General features: G+C 36.1%; 1 protein-coding gene across 3 annotated transcripts; it reads left to right on the top strand.

The window, feature by feature from the left end:
- The first annotated feature begins 870 nt into the window (after positions 1 to 870).
- On the top strand, positions 871 to 21595 carry LOC125195088 (guanine nucleotide exchange factor SPIKE 1). Of its 3 annotated transcripts, none has more exons than XM_089056418.1 (29): positions 871 to 1329; positions 2778 to 2883; positions 3087 to 3249; positions 3538 to 3739; positions 3895 to 3950; positions 4051 to 4148; positions 4346 to 4483; positions 4910 to 5221; positions 5505 to 5750; positions 6090 to 6257; positions 6332 to 6523; positions 6739 to 6782; positions 7835 to 7904; positions 9111 to 9272; positions 9639 to 9746; positions 9903 to 9940; positions 12661 to 12805; positions 13106 to 13232; positions 13360 to 13547; positions 14622 to 14752; positions 16680 to 16755; positions 16896 to 17006; positions 17211 to 17393; positions 18141 to 18284; positions 18398 to 18571; positions 18659 to 19006; positions 19089 to 19421; positions 19510 to 19695; positions 20133 to 21595. In XM_089056418.1, the coding sequence occupies exons 2-29, from the start codon at positions 2800 to 2802 to the stop codon at positions 21339 to 21341; spliced, it is 5436 nt and encodes a 1811-aa protein (XP_088912544.1). In that variant the 5' UTR covers positions 871 to 1329; positions 2778 to 2799; the 3' UTR covers positions 21342 to 21595. The 3 variants fall into 3 exon arrangements, with proteins under 3 accessions (XP_088912544.1, XP_088912543.1, XP_088912545.1); XM_089056417.1 differs by having other exon boundaries at positions 873 to 1329; positions 13354 to 13547; XM_089056419.1 differs by lacking the exons at positions 871 to 1329; positions 2778 to 2883; positions 3087 to 3249 and having other exon boundaries at positions 3667 to 3739; positions 4085 to 4148; positions 13354 to 13547.
- The last annotated feature ends 110 nt before the right edge of the window (positions 21596 to 21705 follow it).

Here is a 21705-nt window from a genome sequence, read left to right as displayed (position 1 = left end):
ATTATGGATGAACTTGTATGAACTAGAATGATATTTCGTGTTATAAAAATCGGTCTAAAAATGACCTAATTGGTAACTCATGCACTCCTATTTGGTTATGCATTAGGATGCTAACCCCTAAGAAATGACATTAATATCTTTTTATATTAAAATAGAAATAATATTTTTGAATGGACACGTAACCATTTCACACTGTTAGATTTTTAAAATTTCGAGTTAGAACAAAACAACATTGTTTTGGACCACCTATATTACCCAACAAGCCACATAGAAATCTATTTCGACAAAAATGCTATTTGTGGGACATTCCAAATTCAATCAAAGTTCTTGATATTTACTACTCCCTCCGTCCCGGCTAAGATGACACATTGCTTAGCCGGCACGGGATTTTAGGAGTTATTGGTTAAAGTGTTTAATTGGAGAGAGAGAAGGTGTGTGTAAGTATTAAAGTAGAGAGATAAAGAAAGATGGATATTTTAATATGAGTGAGAAAAAGTGGTTGAGTGTATTAATTGGAGAAAGAAAGTTACCAAAAAAGGAAATGTGTCATCTTAGTTGGGACAAACTAAAAAGGAAAACGTGTCATCTTAAGCGGGACGAAGGGAGTACCAAACTTTAAGTTCGTGGGAAAATTCAAAATTCGACCATAATTTATGATATTGGCGATGAATAACCTTGTTATTTGATTTGCTCAAACTCATTTCGTATACGTATCATTTTATAAATTGGTCATACATTAATAAGATATAATTTGAATTTATGTTGTTAATTAAATTATTAATCACACATATATACCACAATATTCAAATTTGATTCTCAACTCACTCGAGATTGACTGGATATTTGAGAAAAAGAATACATGATCACTCACTGTTTCTCAAATTCAGGAAAAAATGAATAAAAAACAAAACACAATTAATAGATTGTATTGTAAGTAGGAAGCATTAACCTCTGCCATCTCCATTGTAGCACAGCTCCCTTCATCTCTCCCACCTAATACACTATTCTTCAACTTCCGAATCATTCCATTTCCCCAAAATTTCCCAACCCTCACCGTATCTGCGCAATTTTTACGGCGATACATCCGCTGCGCACTGCAATGCCGGTGCGACCTTCCGATTCTAGCTACTTGCTTGTTATTGTATTGTTCCTTCTCCAACCCTAGCTTCGCCTTCCGCCTCCTCCTCTACCGCAGTTCCTTTAGTTGGCTTGATTAGCTTCTTCATGTGGCTTTAGCTCAGGAGTGGCGCCGCCTAGCTTATTCCCGATCGGCGCTTCTCAACTCTTCGACCCAGCCTCTTCAAATTAGTTCGGATCCGGTTTGTGCTGGTGAGTTTATAACTTGAGTATTGCTTACTCGAAATGCGCCACGAGATTCTGATTTATTGTAATCATTCGTGCATTAATCTGTAAGTGGCCATGATTTACTGTGATTTTGTCTCGAAATTGGATAGAGGGATGAATGTATATGTGAAATTTGTATAGTATAGGAGTATTTTGGTCTGGACGAACTGACTGGGGTTTAAGATTGTTATTAGTGTTTTAGTAACTTTTCAATAATCAGTTTTCATAGTTCAGTTTTTGAAGTTCAATATACAAATTCAACTTCAAATTTTTAGCTGTAACTGCTTATGGATTAACATGGCTAAATGTTCAGCTTACTAAGTACTTGCACGAGACTTGAAAATGGGTCACTATTAAGTTGTTATACACTATACACTAGTATAAAGTAAGCAAATATAAAAAAAATTGTTTATACCTGGCATTTTAATTTAGTAAAAAAAATCTGATAGATGATTATCAAACACATTTCCCCCTGGACGTCAATTCTGAAAATTCATTTTCAAAATTTTGTGACTGTTCTCATGTACTAAATTTACCTGACACTTGACATTAATCTAAGAGGATATAGCACACACGTCGACAGAAACTGGGTGTATGTTGTAGAATCATAAGATCTATGATAAATATGTATGACAGTTTACTCAGTCTTAATCAATTAATGAACTGCGTACATACTTTTTTTTTTTGATATAATAATAATTTTATCTTTTCCATGTCCTCCGATAGTTGAACTGACAGATATATCTACGAACCGACAGATATATCTACTTAGACGGCAAAGATGAGAGTGATCCTTGATAGTTAAGAATTTATACTTTTGTTTTAAAAAGGTGTATATCTGGATTATGATCAAAGCATTGCTGATTTATTTTTGCAACACCTGAGATAGAGATATGCCAGAGATGGAGAGAGACTATTGTAGATTTGTCACTTGATCTCGTGTTCATAATAAAAATATGGTATGTTGCAAAAACTGGGTGTAATATATTGTGAAACACATCAATTATAGTTCGTTGATCAGCAAAACATGTGTCATCATCCTGCTATAAGTGAAACATGTCATGCTGATGTTTATAATTTGTAGTTAATAGTTAATATTCATATAACTGTTATACATGTTCAGAAACAAGTGTAAGTTGGTGTAGATAGTTTAATAAAAATAACTGTCATTCAAAAAATTTGATACAATTGGTGCCAAAAGGAACTGCTGTCAAACTGTGTTTCAACGGAAACCAACTCAAATTTCCATTTTCTCTGTAGGTTTGGTTTCTTTAACTCGATATTCTGAATTGCATCTGACAACTTGTTTCATTGTCTCACTTTCCCATTTTTCTTCTACTTTATTGATTTAAACCCCAAACTAAAATTGTGTGCTTCCTTGCATATTTACATTGTTCATTCCATTAACTACTTCTCCAATTGATACGTTTTAGGTTTTTTGCATTTGCTTCTCTTATGGAGACTGCTTCTACAAGTGGCCTTCGTTTTCGAAGGATTCCACGGCAGTCCTTTTCAAATTGCTTTAAGATGGAACCATTGGTGAGTTTTATTTCTGATGCTCTCTATACATGCACAACCGGCCTTTTGCTTTACCATCAAGTTATGACACCGAGACATCCCATTTCAGTACTATTAGTGTCTACTTAATAATTGATTACCTGCCTCTACCACAATACATTGCTTTTTGGATGCAAGTGGTTACACTGGACTTTTAAGCCACTCCTTTTCTTTGTTCATTCCAGCTGGATGAAAACTTGGAGCAATGGCCACATCTAAACGAGCTTGTTCAGAGCTATGGCGCTGATTGGGTTAAAGACGAGTACAAGTATGGGCACTATGAGAACGTTGGGTCCATCGCGTTTCAGAATCAAGTATTTGAGGGGCCAAATACAGACGTCGAAACAGGTCTGTAGGCCAGAATAGTTATTCTCTATTCATTTAAGTATCAACTATTAGGTAAAACTGGATGTGAATACTTGATCTTATCCTCTCTCGTGGGGAACTGTTGCACTGGATGATGTTGGGGCTCCACTCTGTTTTTTAAAATTTCTCCAGCATTTCACTGAAATTTTCGTTCCATTACTAGTTGGGGTTTCACTTTATTGAATTCATGAAATAATTAAATTTCCTTTTGGAAACAGCTATTGCAACTATGTGACTAATTAATTTTAAATATTCCGAGCTGCACTGCAGAAATAGAGCTAGCTAATGCTAGACGGACTAGGGCACAGTTATCAACTGAAGAAGAAGTTTCAAGTACCTCAGGAAGTAATTGCTTGCAGCATCTTGGAGAGTCTCCGTTGCCGGCATATGAACCTGTTTTTGACTGGGATAATGAGAGATCCGCGATATTTGGTCAAAGAGTTCCTGTTAATAACATTGTGCAGTACACCAGGTTTCTTCTCTGGACCCTCGTTCCCCCTAACTTCGCATGCTGACATGCATGTGGACTCTTTACCCGCATTAAAGTATATATCTACTAATTGTATCATGTACTCTTTTCTCTGGTTTCATCCCCTACACTGTAATGTATTTTTCCTCTCATTGTAGTGGGCTAAGGATTGCAGTGAAAGTCTTATCCTTGTCATTCCAAGCTGGGTTTGTAGGTGAGTTTGTAGTAACTTTCTCTTCTTCTATTTCTAAGTTAATTGGAGATCTTTGAGATCCGAGATAATTCCAAAGCTGAAACAAGAAGTTCTCTTGTAGAGCCATTTTATGGCACTATTTGTTTATATAATAGGGAGAGAAGGGAAAAACTATCGGAGGATTTCATGTTCCACATTTTACCATCAGAAATACAAAATGTAAGTTGTAGAACTTTATCTGTTTCATTTTTGAATAGTTATATATTTATATGAATTGGATTTGTTATCTCGCTGTCCGACATGTTTGGTACTAGATATGGTGCAATCAACTTTTTATCTTCAATCTAATGTTTTCAGTACAGAAAATGTGACAGAGAATTTATGTGAGGTTCATAGTTTTCCTTTGGATTACCCAGATGAATAATTCTGTCGAGGCACGTGGTATTTTTCATGTTGATGTACCATCAGCATCAGTCTGTTTGCTTATCCAATTAGAGAAGCCTGCTACTGAAGAAGGCGGAGTGACTTCATCAGTTTATTCACGCAAGGAGCTGGTAAGCATTGCCACATTAGTAAACTGAAGCTCATTACTCAAATGATATAAAGATAATATTGTAGTTTTACAGAATATATCCAATATTTAATGAATATCGGTCCCTTTTTTTAACTTTTCTTAATAAAATGTTCCATTTTCATATTATATTAAAAACAAATGCTGATGATGTGGAAGGCGAGGGTCAACTTATTATTTCATATATTTGATTGCCATGAGAGCTCGATGAAGGGGTACATTTCAAAAATAGTATTTGTTGATTCCCATGTTTGCACTTAGTCGAAATAGATTGTTAGTACTATTAATTAGTGAGAAAGCTTTTTCTCGGCTATTATAACTATCATATGCTTTTAAAGATGAATTATGTTATGTACAATATTACTAGATTGGTTTATTTTTTATTTTTGTTTCTTGTTGGAATAATTAGATTCATCTTACTGAGAGGGAGAAACAAAAACTGCAAGTCTGGTCTCGACTCATGCCTCACAGAGAGTCCTTTGCTTGGGCAGTCATACCACTCTTTGATGGTGGTGTTACTTCTGTTTCTGGTGGTCCTGCTTCCCCTAGCAGTCCTCTCGTCACTAGCCTTTCGGGCTCAACTTCTCAAGAGGGAACTTCTGAACCGGTAGCGAATATCACACTAGATGGAAAGCTTGAATATTCTTGTGGAAACTCTGTTGTGGTTGAAGTATCAAATCTGAGCAAAGTCAAAGAAGCCTATACTGAAGAATCACTCCTGGTTAGGTCCCTTCGTATTTTCTTAAATTGGATATGCTAAAGTCAACCTCTGAGTTTAATGTTGCTGTATCAGTCTGGGGAAAAAGAACGAACTCTTAATATATGGCTCCATATATAATTTTAACTGGAAGATCATCTCTTCTGAGCTTGATGTAGTGGTCAAAATATAAGGCCCAAATATACAAAGCGAAATTCTCATTGTATTTCTATTACTGTTATATGTATAGTTGAACATGAGTTGTAACGTTCTTTTTTTTACATGGCTCATTTTCTCTTACTCCTAGGATCCTAAGCGTAAGATTCACAAACCAGTGAAGGGTATCTTAAGATTGGAGATTGAGAAACTCCAATGTGGCCTAGTTGATGATAAGTGTTTTGAAAACAGAAGCGCAAATGGTGATTTCGGGGGTCATCCGAGTGTCTCCGATGGACGGAAGAATGCTGATTTGGAGGCTCATTCTTCTTATGGGATGGTGCTGGATCGAAATGGATCAATATCTCATGGCCTAGGAGATAGTGACACTAATGATGTAAGTATCACTGTGGCAGTGGATTTTCCTGCCGTATATATACTTGAGTAAATATTACTCCCTCCGTACCACAAGAGTATATGCACTCTTTCCTTTTTAGTCCATCCCACAAAAATATGCACTTTCTAATTTTAGAAACTATTTTCTCTCTAATGAGGTGGGACCCATTCTCCACTAACGATACTTTAATTATTTTTTCTTTGTATCTCTCTCTTACTTTACCAATTGTGCATTAAAACTTGTGCCAATCAAAAGTGCATACTCTTGTGGGACGGAGGGAGTATGGTAGAATTCAGTTTTAAGGCATTCAAATTGTATTATTAATTTGTCCTTTTGCAGTTTCAGGCTTTTGACTTTCGGATAACTTCGAGAAATGAGCCCTTCTTACAGCTTTTTCATTGTCTTTATGTGTATCCTCTAAGTGTCAGCATGTCTAGAAAAAGAAATTTGTTTATTCGAGTTGAACTAAGAAAGGATGACACTGATATACGCAAGCCACCATTAGAGGTATAGTTATGCTACATGCTGCTTCCCAGTTTGATTAGTTGGACCAGATCTTATTATAAGTTTCAATTTATCAGGCAATGTATCCAAGGGAACCGGGTTCTACACTTCAAAAGTGTGCCGAGACTCAAGTTGCTGTTGGAGCTAGGGTTGCTTGCTATCATGATGAAATCAAAGTCTCGTTGCCTGCTATATGGACCCCAACACATCACCTTTTATTCACTTTGTTTCATGTTGACCTACAAACAAAAATAGAATCTCCCAAGCCTGTAAGTGCCTTCATACAACTGAGGAACCATGTCTGATATTTTCTACTTATATTTGACATTACTTTTTGGAGTACCAGTGTACCACCAGCCTGGTAACCATCTTTTTGGTATCTTGACTCTCTGCCTCAGTGTAATGAATGACGATGGGTTTTCTACTGTCATTACTTTCACCATCATGTTTTCTCATTCAAAATCAATTTTATACATCATTGCAGGTGGTTGTAGGATATGCTTCACTTCCTTTATCGGCTTATGCACAGTATGCTCTCAGCCATTCTCTGTTTCTAATTTTTGTATACGTCATAAAAATGAACTTGCTACTGGCATTCATAATATATATGCTGCTTCACTTTCTATTCATAGCTTCTGATATACTTGAATGTGGCGAGTACTAACTAATCAACCTGACCAATAACAAGCACTAGTCAGTCTGCAAAACCATATGGATATGCAATGAGATGTACTGGATGAGATCTATCACTAATTTAGACTTAGAAATTACTATGACTAGCATGTCATTTATGGGCATAGATATGTAACTCATACTTCATGCACCTTCACTTTTAATTTCTGTTCTGAAAAATTGCCTTTGAAATTCTTTCTACTGATGTTATATCCATATTGGTCAATATCAATAATTGAGATATTTGACTAAACATGGTATTTTATTTCTTAAAAATTATGAAAACTAATGTATTTTTCATATTGATTAAAAGTTACGTGCCAACAATTTTAAAATCCTAAACACTCAATTTGCATCCACTCCACATCAATCAGCAGTGGAAGGGTCCATTTATCATTTCCTGCGATTATGTCTAGTATGGAATGAATCAATCATCCACTTTGGTATTCTATTGAACTTTAAAAGGGCGTTCCTCCAGATCAAGAATTTCAATTTTCCGGGTGTACATAAAATCATAGTATAAATTAGATACTTACATAAGTACATTGAAACCTGAACACCCCCAGAAGAAATAGTACTTGGAAAAAAAAATGCATGAATTAATGTTCCAATAACTTAGTGCTTGTGTACTGGAGTTCTTAGATCTCTAAAATAGGAAGCTTCAATAATATCTCTCAATCATATGCTATAAATTCCTAAAATATAGACACAGAACTTTTTCTTTCGTTGTGTAATTTAGAAATTTGGAACTGTGTTTTCATCCAATCCCTTGTTTGATGGAATTTGTGTAATTCATCTGAGTTATGCACATGTATGGAACTTGTTGATTCTTGTCAACTTTTTGCAACATTTGTCAAATATGGTTGTGTATGAATGGTGAATCACAATATAGACCATGTCTACTGCAGGTCAAAATCTGAGATTTCATTGCCTCTTATGCAAGAATTGGTTCCACATTATCTACAAGATACTAGCAGGGTATGATGCATCGAATTTGAATTTGATTATCATTGTTGAATATTCTCATTTTCTAGTTATCTTTGGCGAGACTTATTATTATTGCTGGAAGTAGCTAAATGATGAGTAATTGAAGTGAATGGTTGGTAATTTTTTTAATCCTGCCAAGGTCAAAATTAATGTCAGTTGCTAATTTAGTACATTTGGTTGTGAATTGTGATTTTTAACAATTCATTGTTGATCTCGTCTTAATGACTTGACACACTATCCAGTATATTTCGATAATTTATGATATTAAGTATGAGAAGCTAAGGCAAGTCGAGTGGTTTTTGCTTTCCTTATGTCTTGCCTATGAAATATTGTCAACAAATGCATACTTATGAAGGAAAAAAGAAGATAATATTGGAAAATCAGATACTCAGAAATCCTTTCCACTTCATTCTCACCTGTCCAATACTAGCTCTTCCTTTCTACTAGAAAAATTGATTGCAACATTGTCAACATCAACTATTAGTTCACATGATTGACTTGTAGAACAATAAATAATAGATACATGTGGAAAAGTATAAAGACATATTATAGAAAAGTAGTAGGTATATTCTTTACTTCACAAAGCACATATGTATATTACAAGAGACTAAGCCTGACTAGGACACATAACCGGTGTGGAAAACTGATTCTATAACAACTCCTGAGCAGTGTGAACTAAGGTTTAGGAATTAAAAGTTTGTTCCAGGGTGGAGGCACACACTATTAACAGAATCAGCGGAAACTGAATAAACACCACACAAAAGAAGGCTTACATGTAATTTCCTGCTAAAAAAATGAGTTTCTTCAAAAATCATAAACCATAATAATGATAAAACCATAATGACAAAATTAACTTAATAAATAAGGATAATAATAGTAACAATAACTCAAGACTAAATTGACTCAAAACAACTTGAGATTAAATTCACTAAACTAAGAGTTCGGTTAAACTTGGAATGAAATGCTCCAAACACTGTATCACAGCCAATATTTGTAACACTGAAATTGCGAGAAGCCAAAGTGGAGAACTTTCAGTGATAGCTTTAAACATGAAACAATGATTGTGTAATTGAATACTTACAAACATTACATTAGTCAATAATTAAAAAAAAGTTGATATGTTATTGCGCCTTCTGTTTTTCTTCTATAAATTGCACTGTACACTCGTTTCATACTCTATCTCAATTTGTTTTGTAGGAAAGGGCGGATTATTTGGAGGATGGTAAAAACGTATTTAGGCTCCGTCTACGTTTATGTTCATCATTGTACCCAATAAGTGAACGGATTAGAGATTTTTTTCTTGAGTATGATCGGCACATTCTTCGAACAAGTCCACCTTGGGGATCTGAGCTTCTTGAGGTTAATTTTTATATTCTTTTTACCAACTTTTCATCTTCAGGAATAGAAAAGAACATACATTCAGCTAAAACATTGAGATTCTTTTATTCTTATATACCTTTGCCAGTTTAGTGGTTGATGTTAATTCCACGGCAAATTTCTAGAGTCACAAAAAACATAGAGATCTGCCAACTAGTGAATACTTTGTAATATTCTTTATTTACTAGGCGGGATTGCTGATTTAATGCCAAAAATGATGAGAAATAACATCTTCACATTCATTTTCTTTTCTCTTTTTGCATGATTCAATCTATATGAATACTTATACATTGATATGCTTGATCTGCTATGGTCTAACTACTGGAGGACTTGAATTTTTCTTTGTAGGCAATCAACAGTTTGAAGAATGTTGATTCCACGGCTTTACTTCAGTTTCTTCAGCCCATCTTAAACATGCTTCTCCACCTCATTGGGAATGGTGGAGAGACTTTGCAGGTAAATTACTTAGAACAGGGACTAGTTCTTTTCTAACCTGTTGCATTGTGTCTACTAAACTAATACTGCTATAGTTGTTTTATTCATGTGTCTCATATTGCATGAATTGAAATTTCGAAGCATAATATCATATGCTGATTATATTTCAACATTCAGGTTGCTGCTTTCAGAGCTATGGTTAATATATTGACAAGGTATAGCTTACTCATATATTCAAAGTTGGATTAAAACTTAGGTGTCTTTTTGACTAGTCTACATTTAACTGATTGGCAAATAGATATGGTCTTGCATAGCTCATTTTCTTCTAATTTCAACTTTTAGTTATTGTGGTTAATGCTTGAAATAAGTAGTGTGAGATGGAAAGAAACAGTAATTTTACTAGGCCAGACTAGTTTGGCCCATGAGATTAATAAGTGAGCTAAACTAGCTTTTCGGGAGCGAAGATCAACTACTCAACCTATTACTAAACCATAGACAGTGCTTACTCCATTGTCCCTCTTCAATGTAGTAATCTTGGCCAAGGGCTGCAATTAGTTTATCTTGATGCAATAGTAGAGAGAGAGAGAGGGGAGAGAGAGAAAAGGACGATGGCCAGAAATTGCAAAGAGGGAGAATGAGAATTTCGTTAAATTTCTTTTTTTTTTTTGGAAATACTAGAAAGATTTTTCATACTTGCTGCCCTTGTACAAAGTTTCTCCTGTGACGAGCAAGCTTGGAGAGCACCGTTTGCATGACACGGTGGTTTGGGTCTTCTGGAAGTAAGTTAGTTTGAGTTTGTAGAGTTGTGGGTATGTGGAAATTGATGATGATGGAATCGGCGGTGGTGGAATTCAAACGTTGGTTTATGTGAGGAGTTACATTTTGGGGTTGGGTATGTTGTCCGCGACGTTTGGTTGTCTGTGGTGGCGGAGGTTGAGCGGAGAAGTGTGATGATGAGGAGAGGTGAGGACATGTGTGGCGGGTAACAGAAGACGGGTAGAAGCGGTGGAGATTAGAGAAGGAAGGATAGGGATGGGGATGGGGATGGGGCGGGGGAAATAGTAGTGGGTGGTGAGAGAGGGATATAAACATAATTTAACATCTCAATCTATGTTATAATTTAGGCTCCGAAACAACTTTTCTATCTTGATTTGTTAGTTGTCCATTCTTTTGCATGGTTGAACAGTAAAATTTGAAGTAGAGTGTAGGTTAGGATTTTTAATTTTAATGATATCAAAGTTCGAGCATGAGGTTTTCTTGCGTTCTCCAATCTAGATGTGGGTGTGTACTAGACATCGCACTGAAATCACGATGCCCGACAAATACCATACATAAGCCCTTGGTTGATGTTATAGAATATGAGTTTCCTACGTCGGTTGTGTGACATAGTTTATAGTTTAGGCCTTAGGGTTGTGTGACATAGTATAGTTTAGTCTCTTGTACTATATATTTGTGGCCTATGTTGAGTAATAAAATACATCGACTACTCTTCTCTACTATGTCTATATACTTCTCCACTTATATCTATATTTTATTGTTCTTCATGGTATCAGAGCGGGTCGCCGACTTTGGGCCAAATTTAACGGACCAAGCAGTATATCTGGACTGAAACTGAAAAGAAAAAATGACTACCCCGACGCAGTTTGTCTGTGCCATGGTCCAACTCATCGGAAAAAGTCCAGCCCCTCCAAGGTTCACCTTGAAGGGTTTGAGAGAGGGTGTTGGCAATTGAAACAAAAAAATTAACATATAACTATCCCATATCAGTGTCAAGAAAAATCTGAAACCATATATAAGTCCCATGGGCCACTCCTCTAATTACCAATTGATTTTAGAATGAAACTCATAGATTTCTATCATGGTACCCATGTAGAACAATAATATAAGATATATGTTGAGAAGTATATAGACATAGTAGAGAATAGTAGTAGATGTATTTTATTACTCAACATAAGCCACATATATATATAGTACAAGAGACTAAGCCAGACTAAGTCACGCAACCAATGTGGGATACTCATATTCTGTAACATTCCCCCTAAAGCTAGAACATCTATATCAATCCTAATTTTGTTTTTTTTAAAAACCCTAATTTTTTTAGAGACACATTCATATCCGCTCTGAGACCATGTAGAACAATAAAATATAAACATGTGGAGAAGCATATAGACATAGTAGAGAAGAGTAGTAGATGTATTTTATTACTCAACATAGGCCACATATATTATACATATAGTACAAGAGACTAAGCTAGGCCATGTCACACAACCGATGTGGGATAATCATATTCTATAACAATTGAGATTTTGCATACAGTACTTACTGAAAATTTTGGCATTCTATAGATTGGTAAACCAAAATTTTGGTAGAGTATATTATTTTGCGCAGAAATTTTATGGTAAGACTGAATCTATACTGTTCTAACTTCTAAGTATAAATATTTGATATAAAAAATTTATAAATATTGGAAGTTAGATAATGCAACAAAGGATTTATTCAAAAATTTACGATATACGATGATTATGCAGGTTTAATATTTGTAAATTTGTACAACATAGATTTAACTTATTTTATAATTGTGATTATTTTTAAATATAACTAAAAGTTATTTGTTCGTAATTTATCATAATTATATGTATTACGAATAAACTTTTTATGTACATGTATACCGATACCATGGTGCATACACTTTTTGGTATATACCTTGGTATTCCGTACACACTGGTCGGAAACTACATACCATTACGCACCAAATTTTTTCATTAAGGTACCATATTGTACTAAAAAAAATTGGTATTTTGTGATTCTGTCAGTGATTTTTGGTATCATCCCCCACCCTTCATTTTATTCAAGTTCGTTCAGTTTTAGGTAGCTATCAGATGCAGACTGCAGAGTAAGCAACCCCTTAATGTCGCGCTGCGTTCGTGTTCCACAGGGTGCAGCAAGAGTCAGTTGATGATGGTGAAAGAAATATTTTTCTCGTTAACTATGTTGACTTTGCTTTTGATGATTTTGGGGGTCGCCAACCACCAGTTTACCCTGGTTTAGCTACAGTATGGGGAAGTCTAGCCCGTAGCAAGGTAATATTGATTCTGAGACTCTTTTGATATTTTCCTTCTGAATGATGTCTCAGAAATAACCAGCTTATCTTATATATGGATAGACCAATTTACAGAAGTATTCCAAATGAGTTCTTATTTCAAATTCAAATGATTGTCTCTTTGTTTCAAGAAAGATAAAGAAAATTAATTAATTTATGCCCTCTTTCTCCAGAAAGATAAAGAAGAATTTTGAGGTTCTGATAAAATGCTTATGAGTTCACCAAATCTTCATCTTTGAGATGAGACTGATTCTTGTTACTTCATTACTTTCAAATTTAGGCTAAAGGTTACCGTGTTGGGCCTGTTTATGATGATGTATTGGCCATGGCTTGGTTTTTTCTTGAACTCATTGTCAAATCTATGGCATTGGAGCAAACTCGATTGTTCTATCACAATCTCCCTTCAGGTAAATTGTTTCAAAAGCCTTGTATTTTATCACTGGTCTGAATGAGAAATAACCTACGGTCCAAAATGGTAGTCTTTACAGCAATTACCATGTGGATTATTTATTTATTATTTTTTGGTAGGAGAAGATGTTCCCCCGATGCAGTTGAAAGAAGGTGTATTTAGATGTATCATGCAATTGTACGACTGCCTATTAACAGAAGTTCATGAGCGGTGCAAAAAAGGTCTTGGTTTGGCTAAATATCTAAACAGTGGTTTGTCTTTCTTTTGTTACGATCTTCTATCTACCATAGAGCCTCGACAAGTTTTTGAACTGGTAAGCTTACTCCTTCCGCAAAATTCCTGGAGGAATACTTTGTACCCCATGCATAACTGGGTTGTATGTGTTCTCTACATACTCTATTCAAGTTAAAATACTTCAAAATCATGTTACAAGGGACCTGTTAATAACATGAAATGCAACAACTATGTTATCACAAATTTATTATCGATGTTCATTTCATTATGGATAAAATATGGTTTCCCTAATTTGTTAAACAGAATGCAACTAAAGAGGGCATATGAAATTAGAAGAAATAGCTGATGGTTAATAGTTAATACTTAAACCTCCTCATATTCACATGCCTTGATCTTAACCTCATATTCACATGCCTTGATCTTAACCTCATATTCACATGCCTTGATCTTAACCATATGACTCTTTATTGGATCTTTTGGAAAATATTGGTTGGGTGAAATTCTTTTTGAGCCATTCTTAGCTTCCAATAAGCAGCATCTTTTGTAACATTGCAGCTAAAGTTTCTTTGTAAGATCTTCTAAGGTGCTATCTTTTAGTCATCGTGAAAATACTTTTTGAAGATTTATGTATTTAGTATTACCATGTCTAGAGAAACTGTGAATAACGAAAACATAATTCACTCCCGTTTCAGTTTCAGATGTAGCCAGAGAGTCAGAGACTGGAGTCATACTTTGTTTAGGATGATATTTTCTTGTCCCTTTGTAACGACTCCCTTTACTAATACAGTTTCCTGCTTTTAAACAAAAAAAAGAAAAACTATTTGTCTATCTTGAGAATTGTAACAACTACAACTAAATGTAAAAATTGCATTTTGTTTAAACATTGGCACACATTTTCCCGGAATCACACGCTTGTTGCTTATTGTTAAGTTGTTAACCCTAAATACCCTCAACAGAGGGAAATGATGATGATGATGTTACCATAGTTTACCGAAGTGATATTGATTCATTGTTTACTCAAGAGTAAAATCTTTAGGACTCTACATATACTGTAGGTTATATCACTGGAATCTTTTGACCTTGGGTTGGTTAATGTGTTCATGTTTAGGCTTCACTGATCACTATCACTTTATCTGTAAATGTTGTTTCGTAGGTGTCTCTATATCTTGATAAGTTCTGTGGAGTGTGTCAACCGGTGCTGCATGATTGCAAGCTTACATTTCTGCAGATTTTATGTGACCACGATCTTTTTGTGGAAATGCCAGGGAGAGATCCTTCTGACAGGTAACCTTACAGTGCTTTCCTTTATAGCTTCTTTGAGCGCTTGATTGTTACTATTATTCTGTCACACATTATGAATAGTGATCAAATTTTGGTCTTGCCCGCAACTTCAAAAATCAGCCGGAAAAACCATGTAGTTTTGATTTGTTTGGAATTATCCCACGTCAAAATAATTTGGTTGCCTACGTGTAATACATTGTTGATGCATTTCAACTAAATGACGTTGTTTTCTTTATGAATAGAACGACATCATTTAACTCATTGCCGCGGTGTCCACATATGATTATACCTGGCTGCCATATCAAATACAATTTCGCCCAAAGTTTTCTTCGTGGGATAGTTGTGAATTTTTTTTTTTTTTAATTTCATGGTTTCTAGCTGATTTTTAAAGTTGCATGACATACCAAAATCTGACTAAAATTCATGGTTTTATGGCAATTTGGCCTTATAATAATGGCTGGATATGGTTGGAGATGTTGCTCTTTAATTCAACATTCTCATGATTAGATGCAAGTGATCAAATTGTTTATGCTACTGGTCAGAATTTCAGCCACTTGTGTTTACCTGGATTGCTAACCATGCAAATGAGAGTTGACTATATTAGTATATTACTCAAACTTAAATAATTTTATGGTTTGTTTATTACTTACAAAAGGATAATTAGTTGATAGGCTGACCTGGTTAAATCAAACAACATACATATATGCTTTAAGTAAATGAATAGTACCGCTTAGTGCGTTGATTGACCGTTGGGATGAGGGATTAAGCTTCTGACTGTGACTGTTGGCAGGAGGGATACCTTGGGTAACCAAAATATTTTTGGAAAATTTCATACTATGTAAGTATACATAATTTATGAGGTTGCTGACCAGACATACATTGGCTGATTGTTCACAATTATTCGTGCTGAGTAAATCAAAAATCAACTTTTGGTTTCAGTTGAACTAGTTAATATGCCATTCTATTCAGTTCACAATTTTTGGTGTTGAGTAAATCAAAATCGCCAATGCGTCTCTTCTCTCTCTGGCACTTATTAGTTTTTAGTTGGCAAGCAAGATGGCAAGATGACAAATTGCTCTTTGAGTTGACCAACTTAGATAGGTTGACTCAAATTGCACCTAAGTTGCCAAAGTTATTAGGAGTGCTATTTTAAAGTTAATTTAAAAAATTTAGAAGGATCAATAAGGCACAATGTGTACAGAAGAAGCAACTAGCAAGTAATGAGAAAAATAATAATGGGACACTGGGAATTTCTTTTAGTGCAAAAGCATAAATATAGTTTTGGAGTTCAAGTTGAGTGCCCAGATATCGTTTCCCTTGATCTATTAGATATAAATCTTTTATTCAACTTTTCATTCTTAATTTGTAACTCTAGACAGTTCTTTTTTTATTATTAGGAATATGATGCTATTTCCTTTTTCAAATTAGTCTTTTGGATTTTCATGATTAGGGGAAAATGATACTCCCTCCGTCCCAAGATAAGTGACCTACTTCTTTTGGGCACGGGATTTAAGGAATGGTATTTAAATAAGTTAAAGTGGAGAGAGTAAAGTATGAGAGAGGGAAAAGTAGAGGAGAGAAGAGAGAATAAAGTAGGTGGAAAATAAAGTAAGAGAGATGACTTTTTGCTAAAAATGGAAATAGGTCACTTATAGTGGGACACCCCAAAAAGGAATACAAGTCACTTATCTTGGGACGGAGGGAGTATATTTCTTGAGCCACATTATTGAAGACTGGAGCTTTGATGCTATAAAATGCAGTTATTTTTTGTGATTGGTAGAACGTATTGTAAGGTGGTCTTATCTTATTAGTAAAATTTTGTCTCTTATCCCTATGTGTGTATTTGACAAAATACTGACTTGTGTTTACACATATTTTTCTTTTCTTCTGATTTTTTGACGTGTCCGACATGGTGGTTTTTTAATAACAGAAATTACATTTCATCTATTCTTGTACAAGAGATCTTTCTTACATGGGACCATGAAGATTTATCCATGCGGGCTAAGGTGAGTGCAGTATGATGCAATAGCTAGACACATAGAAGATTAGTATTCCATATGTATTTTTCACCTTGATAATCATTGATTGATTTCTTTTGTCACCTCTTTGAGCAATTTTATATTCCTTATGACATCTTCACTGATAGGCTGCGAGAATTTTGGTGGAACTACTCTGCAAGCACGAGTTTGATTTGCGCTACCAAAAGATGGAAGATAAACTTTATATAGCTCAGCTGTACTTCCCCCTTGTAAGCCAGGTGTATAACACATCCCTTTCATCTGTGTTCAGTATGAGAGTTGCTATTATGTTTGTATTGTTAGTCTCTTCAGTAAAAATATTTAGTTCTCAGAGTTGGATATTTGAGAAATGGTTTTGTCATCATGAGTTATTTGACTGTAAATCTGCTGCACTGGCTATCTGTTTGTTAGTCAGTTACTCAGTTTTTGTTGCATTCTTGTAGATACTAGATGAAATGCCCGTGTTCTACAATATGGGTTCAAGTGAAAAGCGTGAGGTCTTGATTGCTATATTGCAAATCATACGCAATTTGGATGATGCCTCTCTTATTAAAGCTTGGCAACAAAGCATTGCCCGTACCAGATTATTCTTCAAACTTTTGGAGGAATGTCTAATTCATTTTGAGGTAATACTCCCTCCGTCCCTTGTTACTCGCACTTTTCATTTTAGGCCGTAAATTTGCGATTGATTTTTTCGTGTAATAAAATTAGAATTTTAAGTGTAATGAGACATCACTTAATAAAGGACCTCTTAACTTAAACTAGCATATTAATTAAATGCATTAATTCTAACTTAAACTGTAAATAGTGTAAGGAGTTTGTGACGAGCCGAAAAGCAACAGTGCAAGTAACATGGGACAGAGGGAGTATAACGCCATGTATTCATTTTTCTTTTACATTTCTGGATCTTGATATGCAGGGAAACTGATGGGTTAAAGGGACAAGAAAATCTGTTATGATTTGACTGTCTAATCTAGTCCCTAATCAGGCCTCGTATTCCCTCTACCAATACTACCCGAGGAAAAGCCTACAATAGCGACCGTCTGATATATGCTTAGCACTAATAGGGGAAGATAAATGTGAAAGATCCAATTTATTTATCATATTAGCAGTGAAGGATGTCTCTGTTGTTTGCTTGGACTTCTCGGTTCATGGGGTATATATATCGTTGTGTTTGGATTTCTGATATATTAAATATATCAATTGGGAAAAATATGGTCAATATCTATGCCAAGTTTTAATATACATTTATGGAATGTCCAGATATTAAACCACACCTTCAGTTAACGGATGTTTTGGTATTTTGCATGTCTGTGATTCTCCTCCTGGAATATAGATCTTAACTATCATGTTGTTGATTATATAATGGGCAGCAAAGCAAGCCTGATGATACCTTGCTCATGGGTAGTAGTTCTCGCAGTCCACTTGGAGATAAGCCCTTCTCATCAAAGTATTCTGAGAGACTTTCTCCTGCAATTAATCAGTATCTTTTGGAAGCTGCACGCCAAGAAGTTGGAGTATGCATATCATCTGATTTTGTCATGTTTTTCTAAATGTGTGTCTTTTCACAGTTCAATATTATATGTCACTTCTTTTAGGTTTGCTAAATGTAAAAGTGTGATTGATACAGCCCCAGGGAACACCTGAAAATGGATATTTGTGGCAAAGAGTCAACTCTCAGCTTAGCTCTCCTAGTCAGCCATATTCCTTAAGGGAAGCTCTGGCTCAGGCCCAATCTTCTAGAATTGGAGCTTCAACTCAAGCATTAAGAGAATCTTTGCACCCAATATTGAGGCAAAAATTGGTACGATGTTTGATGCAGATAGTAATACCCTTCGTATTGTTCGATATTATTATAATATCCGATATCCGATGCATCTGTGTTGTTCAGGAACTTTGGGAAGAAAACCTTAGCGCTGCTGTCAGTCTTCAAGTTCTGGAAATAATTGAGAAGTTCTCTGGGGCAGTAGCATCCCGTGCCATTGCTACTGACTATGGAAAACTTGATTGTATTACATCTATATTTATGATAGTATTTTCTCATAATCAACCTCTGGCTTTCTGGAAAGCTATGTTTCCAGTTTTCAATAATGTCTTTGAACGTCATGGAGCAACATTAATGTCGAGGGAAAATGATCGTTTTCTAAAGCAAATTGCCTTCCATCTTCTCCGGCTTGGAGTTTTTCGCAATGAGAATATTAGGAAAAGAGCTGTTATTGGGCTCCAGATACTTGTTCGGGTAGGTATATATTATTACTTGCTTAGTCTTCATATCTTTTTTCTTATTTCTTGCTCAAAAGTTAGGTGTAATTGTTTTGTAGAGCTCTTTCTCCTACTTCACGCAGACGGCAAGATTGCGTGTCGTGCTCACCATTACAATGTCTGAATTGATGTCTGAAGTCCAAGTTACACATATGAAAACTGATGGGACTCTAGAAGAAAGTGGCGAAGCGCACCGTCTTCGGAAATCTTTGGAGGAGATGGCAGATGAATCTAAGAGCTTCTCTGTACTCAAAGAGTGTGGTCTTCCAGAAACAGCTCTTGTTTCCAGCAGTGAACAATTGTCTGATAATCATTGGTCCTGGTCGGAAGTTAAAGTACTATCTGATAGTCTACTTCTGGCTCTTGATGCTAGCCTGGAACACGCGCTACTGGTAGAGCTTATCCACTCTGTTTACTGATCTCAAACTTGTGCAACCTCTTTTTTAAGAAAACTTATATACTGATTTAGTTTTCTTCTAGGCATCTGTTATGACAGTTGATAGATATGCTGCTGCAGAGAGTTTCTACAAACTTGCTATGGCATTTGCTCCAGTTCCAGATCTTCATATCATGTGGTTGTTGCACCTGTGTGATGCCCACCAGGAGATGCAGTCTTGGGCTGAAGCAGCACAGTGTGCTGTCGCTGTTGCTGGAGTAGTGATGCTGGTAAGATTCTGCTTTTTTACATTTCTTGGTTCCTGCCGTTAAGTGTTATTTTGCTATGCCTGATGACACAGGGAAGATCTTACATTCATATTTGTTCTACGGGTTGAATCTAAAAATTTGTTGGTTGTGTGGTCTTTTAAGGGGGTGAGTGACCCATTTTTACATGGTATCAGAGTAAGCCAAGTTGATGATGGGTTTTTTTGTTTTACGTGTGAGACCGATGATCATTCCGGCCCATGTTTCTTGTCTCATATTGAGTTGACAATGATTGAGCCTCTCTATATATGTTTGCATAATCCTCCCCTGTTATAAGGACTTTAAGGGGATGAGTCACCCCTTTTTACAGAGCTAGTTTGAATTATCGCTCAAATATTATAACCACTTGTATGAAATATATGAATCTGGTTCCTGTGTGACATAAACGATTTTATGTTTAGGCCCTCGTATATAGAAATGATGGAGTATGGAGCTCGGATCATGTCTCTGCATTGCGCAAGATATGCCCCATGGTAAGTGGTGAGATAACTTGTGAGGCTTCAGCAGCCGAGGTAGAAGGATATGGCGCTTCAAAACTTACAGTTGAGTCAGCTGTTAAGTACCTGCAACTTGCAAATAAGCTCTTCTCCCAAGCTGAACTCCACCACTTCTGCGCCAGCATCCTAGAACTAGTTATTCCAGTGTACAAAAGCAGGAGGGCATACGGCCAATTAGCCAAGTGCCACACGATGCTGACAAACATATACGAGTCAATTCTTGAGCAGGAATCGAGCCCCATACCTTTTGCAGATGCAACATATTATAGGGTAGGGTTCTATGGTGAAAAATTTGGGAAGCTTGACAGGAAAGAGTATGTATATAGAGAAGCTCGAGACGTGAGGTTGGGTGATATAATGGAGAAACTCAGTCACATTTATGAGTCGAGAATGGATGGTACAACATTGCACATAATACCAGACTCTAGACAGGTCAAAGCTGATGAACTACAGGCAGAAGTTTGCTACCTGCAGATAACAGCTGTCGATCCAGTTATGGAAGATGAGGATTTGGGAAGCCGAAGGGAGAGAACATTCCCACTTTCTGTGCGTGCGCGTGTCTTTGATAGGTTTTTATTTGATACTCCTTTCACCAAAAATGGAAAGACTCAAGGTGGGTTGGAAGATCAGTGGAAACGGCGTACAGTGGTACACACCGACGGTTCATTCCCGGCCCTAGTAAACCGTCTGCAGGTGATAAAATCAGAATCGCTAGAGTTCTCTCCCGTGGAGAATGCGATTGGGATGATTGAAACGAGAACAGCAGCACTAAGAAACGAGCTCGAGGAACCTCGCAGCTCAGAAGGCGATCAACTACAGAGTCTACAGAGGATACTTCAGGGATCCGTCGCCGTCCAAGTGAACAGCGGAGTTCTGAGTGTTTGCACGGCATTCCTTTCAGGTGAACCTGCTACCAGACTGCGCTCCCAGGAGCTGCAGCAACTCATTGCCGCACTCCTAGAATTCATGGCAGTGTGCAAGCGTGCTATCCGCGTCCACTTTCGCTTGATTGGCGACGAAGACGAAGAGTTTCACACACAGCTTGTCAATGGATTTCAGTCGCTTACTGCAGAATTGTCCCACTACATTCCAGCCATTCTTTCAGAACTCTAACAAGCTTCAACTTCGTCTTCCACAGTGAGTGCTTCAGTGTAAAAATTATTCCTTTTGTAGGTGTTTGATCAAATATTCAGCTAGTTTTATCTAAGTTTCTAGCATGCTTGTTACAAGTTCTCGAGTGTATTGCTTTTTGTATTGTATTATATGCTGCTGCGGTCCTTTGTATTGATAGAGATAGTCATAGGATGGACTGTGCAACCTCTATTTTTGACATTCACTTAAATTGACAAGTAAATATTTTTGTGTTTTGGTGGTGGAGAAAGTTTGGATGGATGTGAAATCAATTGATTTCTGGTTCGATTACTTGTATTTGAAAAAATAAACTCTGTTCAGTTTGTTTCATCATTGAAATTTTTTG

Source organism: Salvia hispanica, chromosome 4, assembly GCF_029641045.1.
Source record: "Salvia hispanica isolate PSC_SH4W2 chromosome 4, Shi_PSC_v1, whole genome shotgun sequence".
NCBI classification, from domain to species: domain Eukaryota; kingdom Viridiplantae; phylum Streptophyta; class Magnoliopsida; order Lamiales; family Lamiaceae; genus Salvia; species Salvia hispanica.
This window is presented reverse-complemented; position numbering and strand designations above follow the sequence as displayed.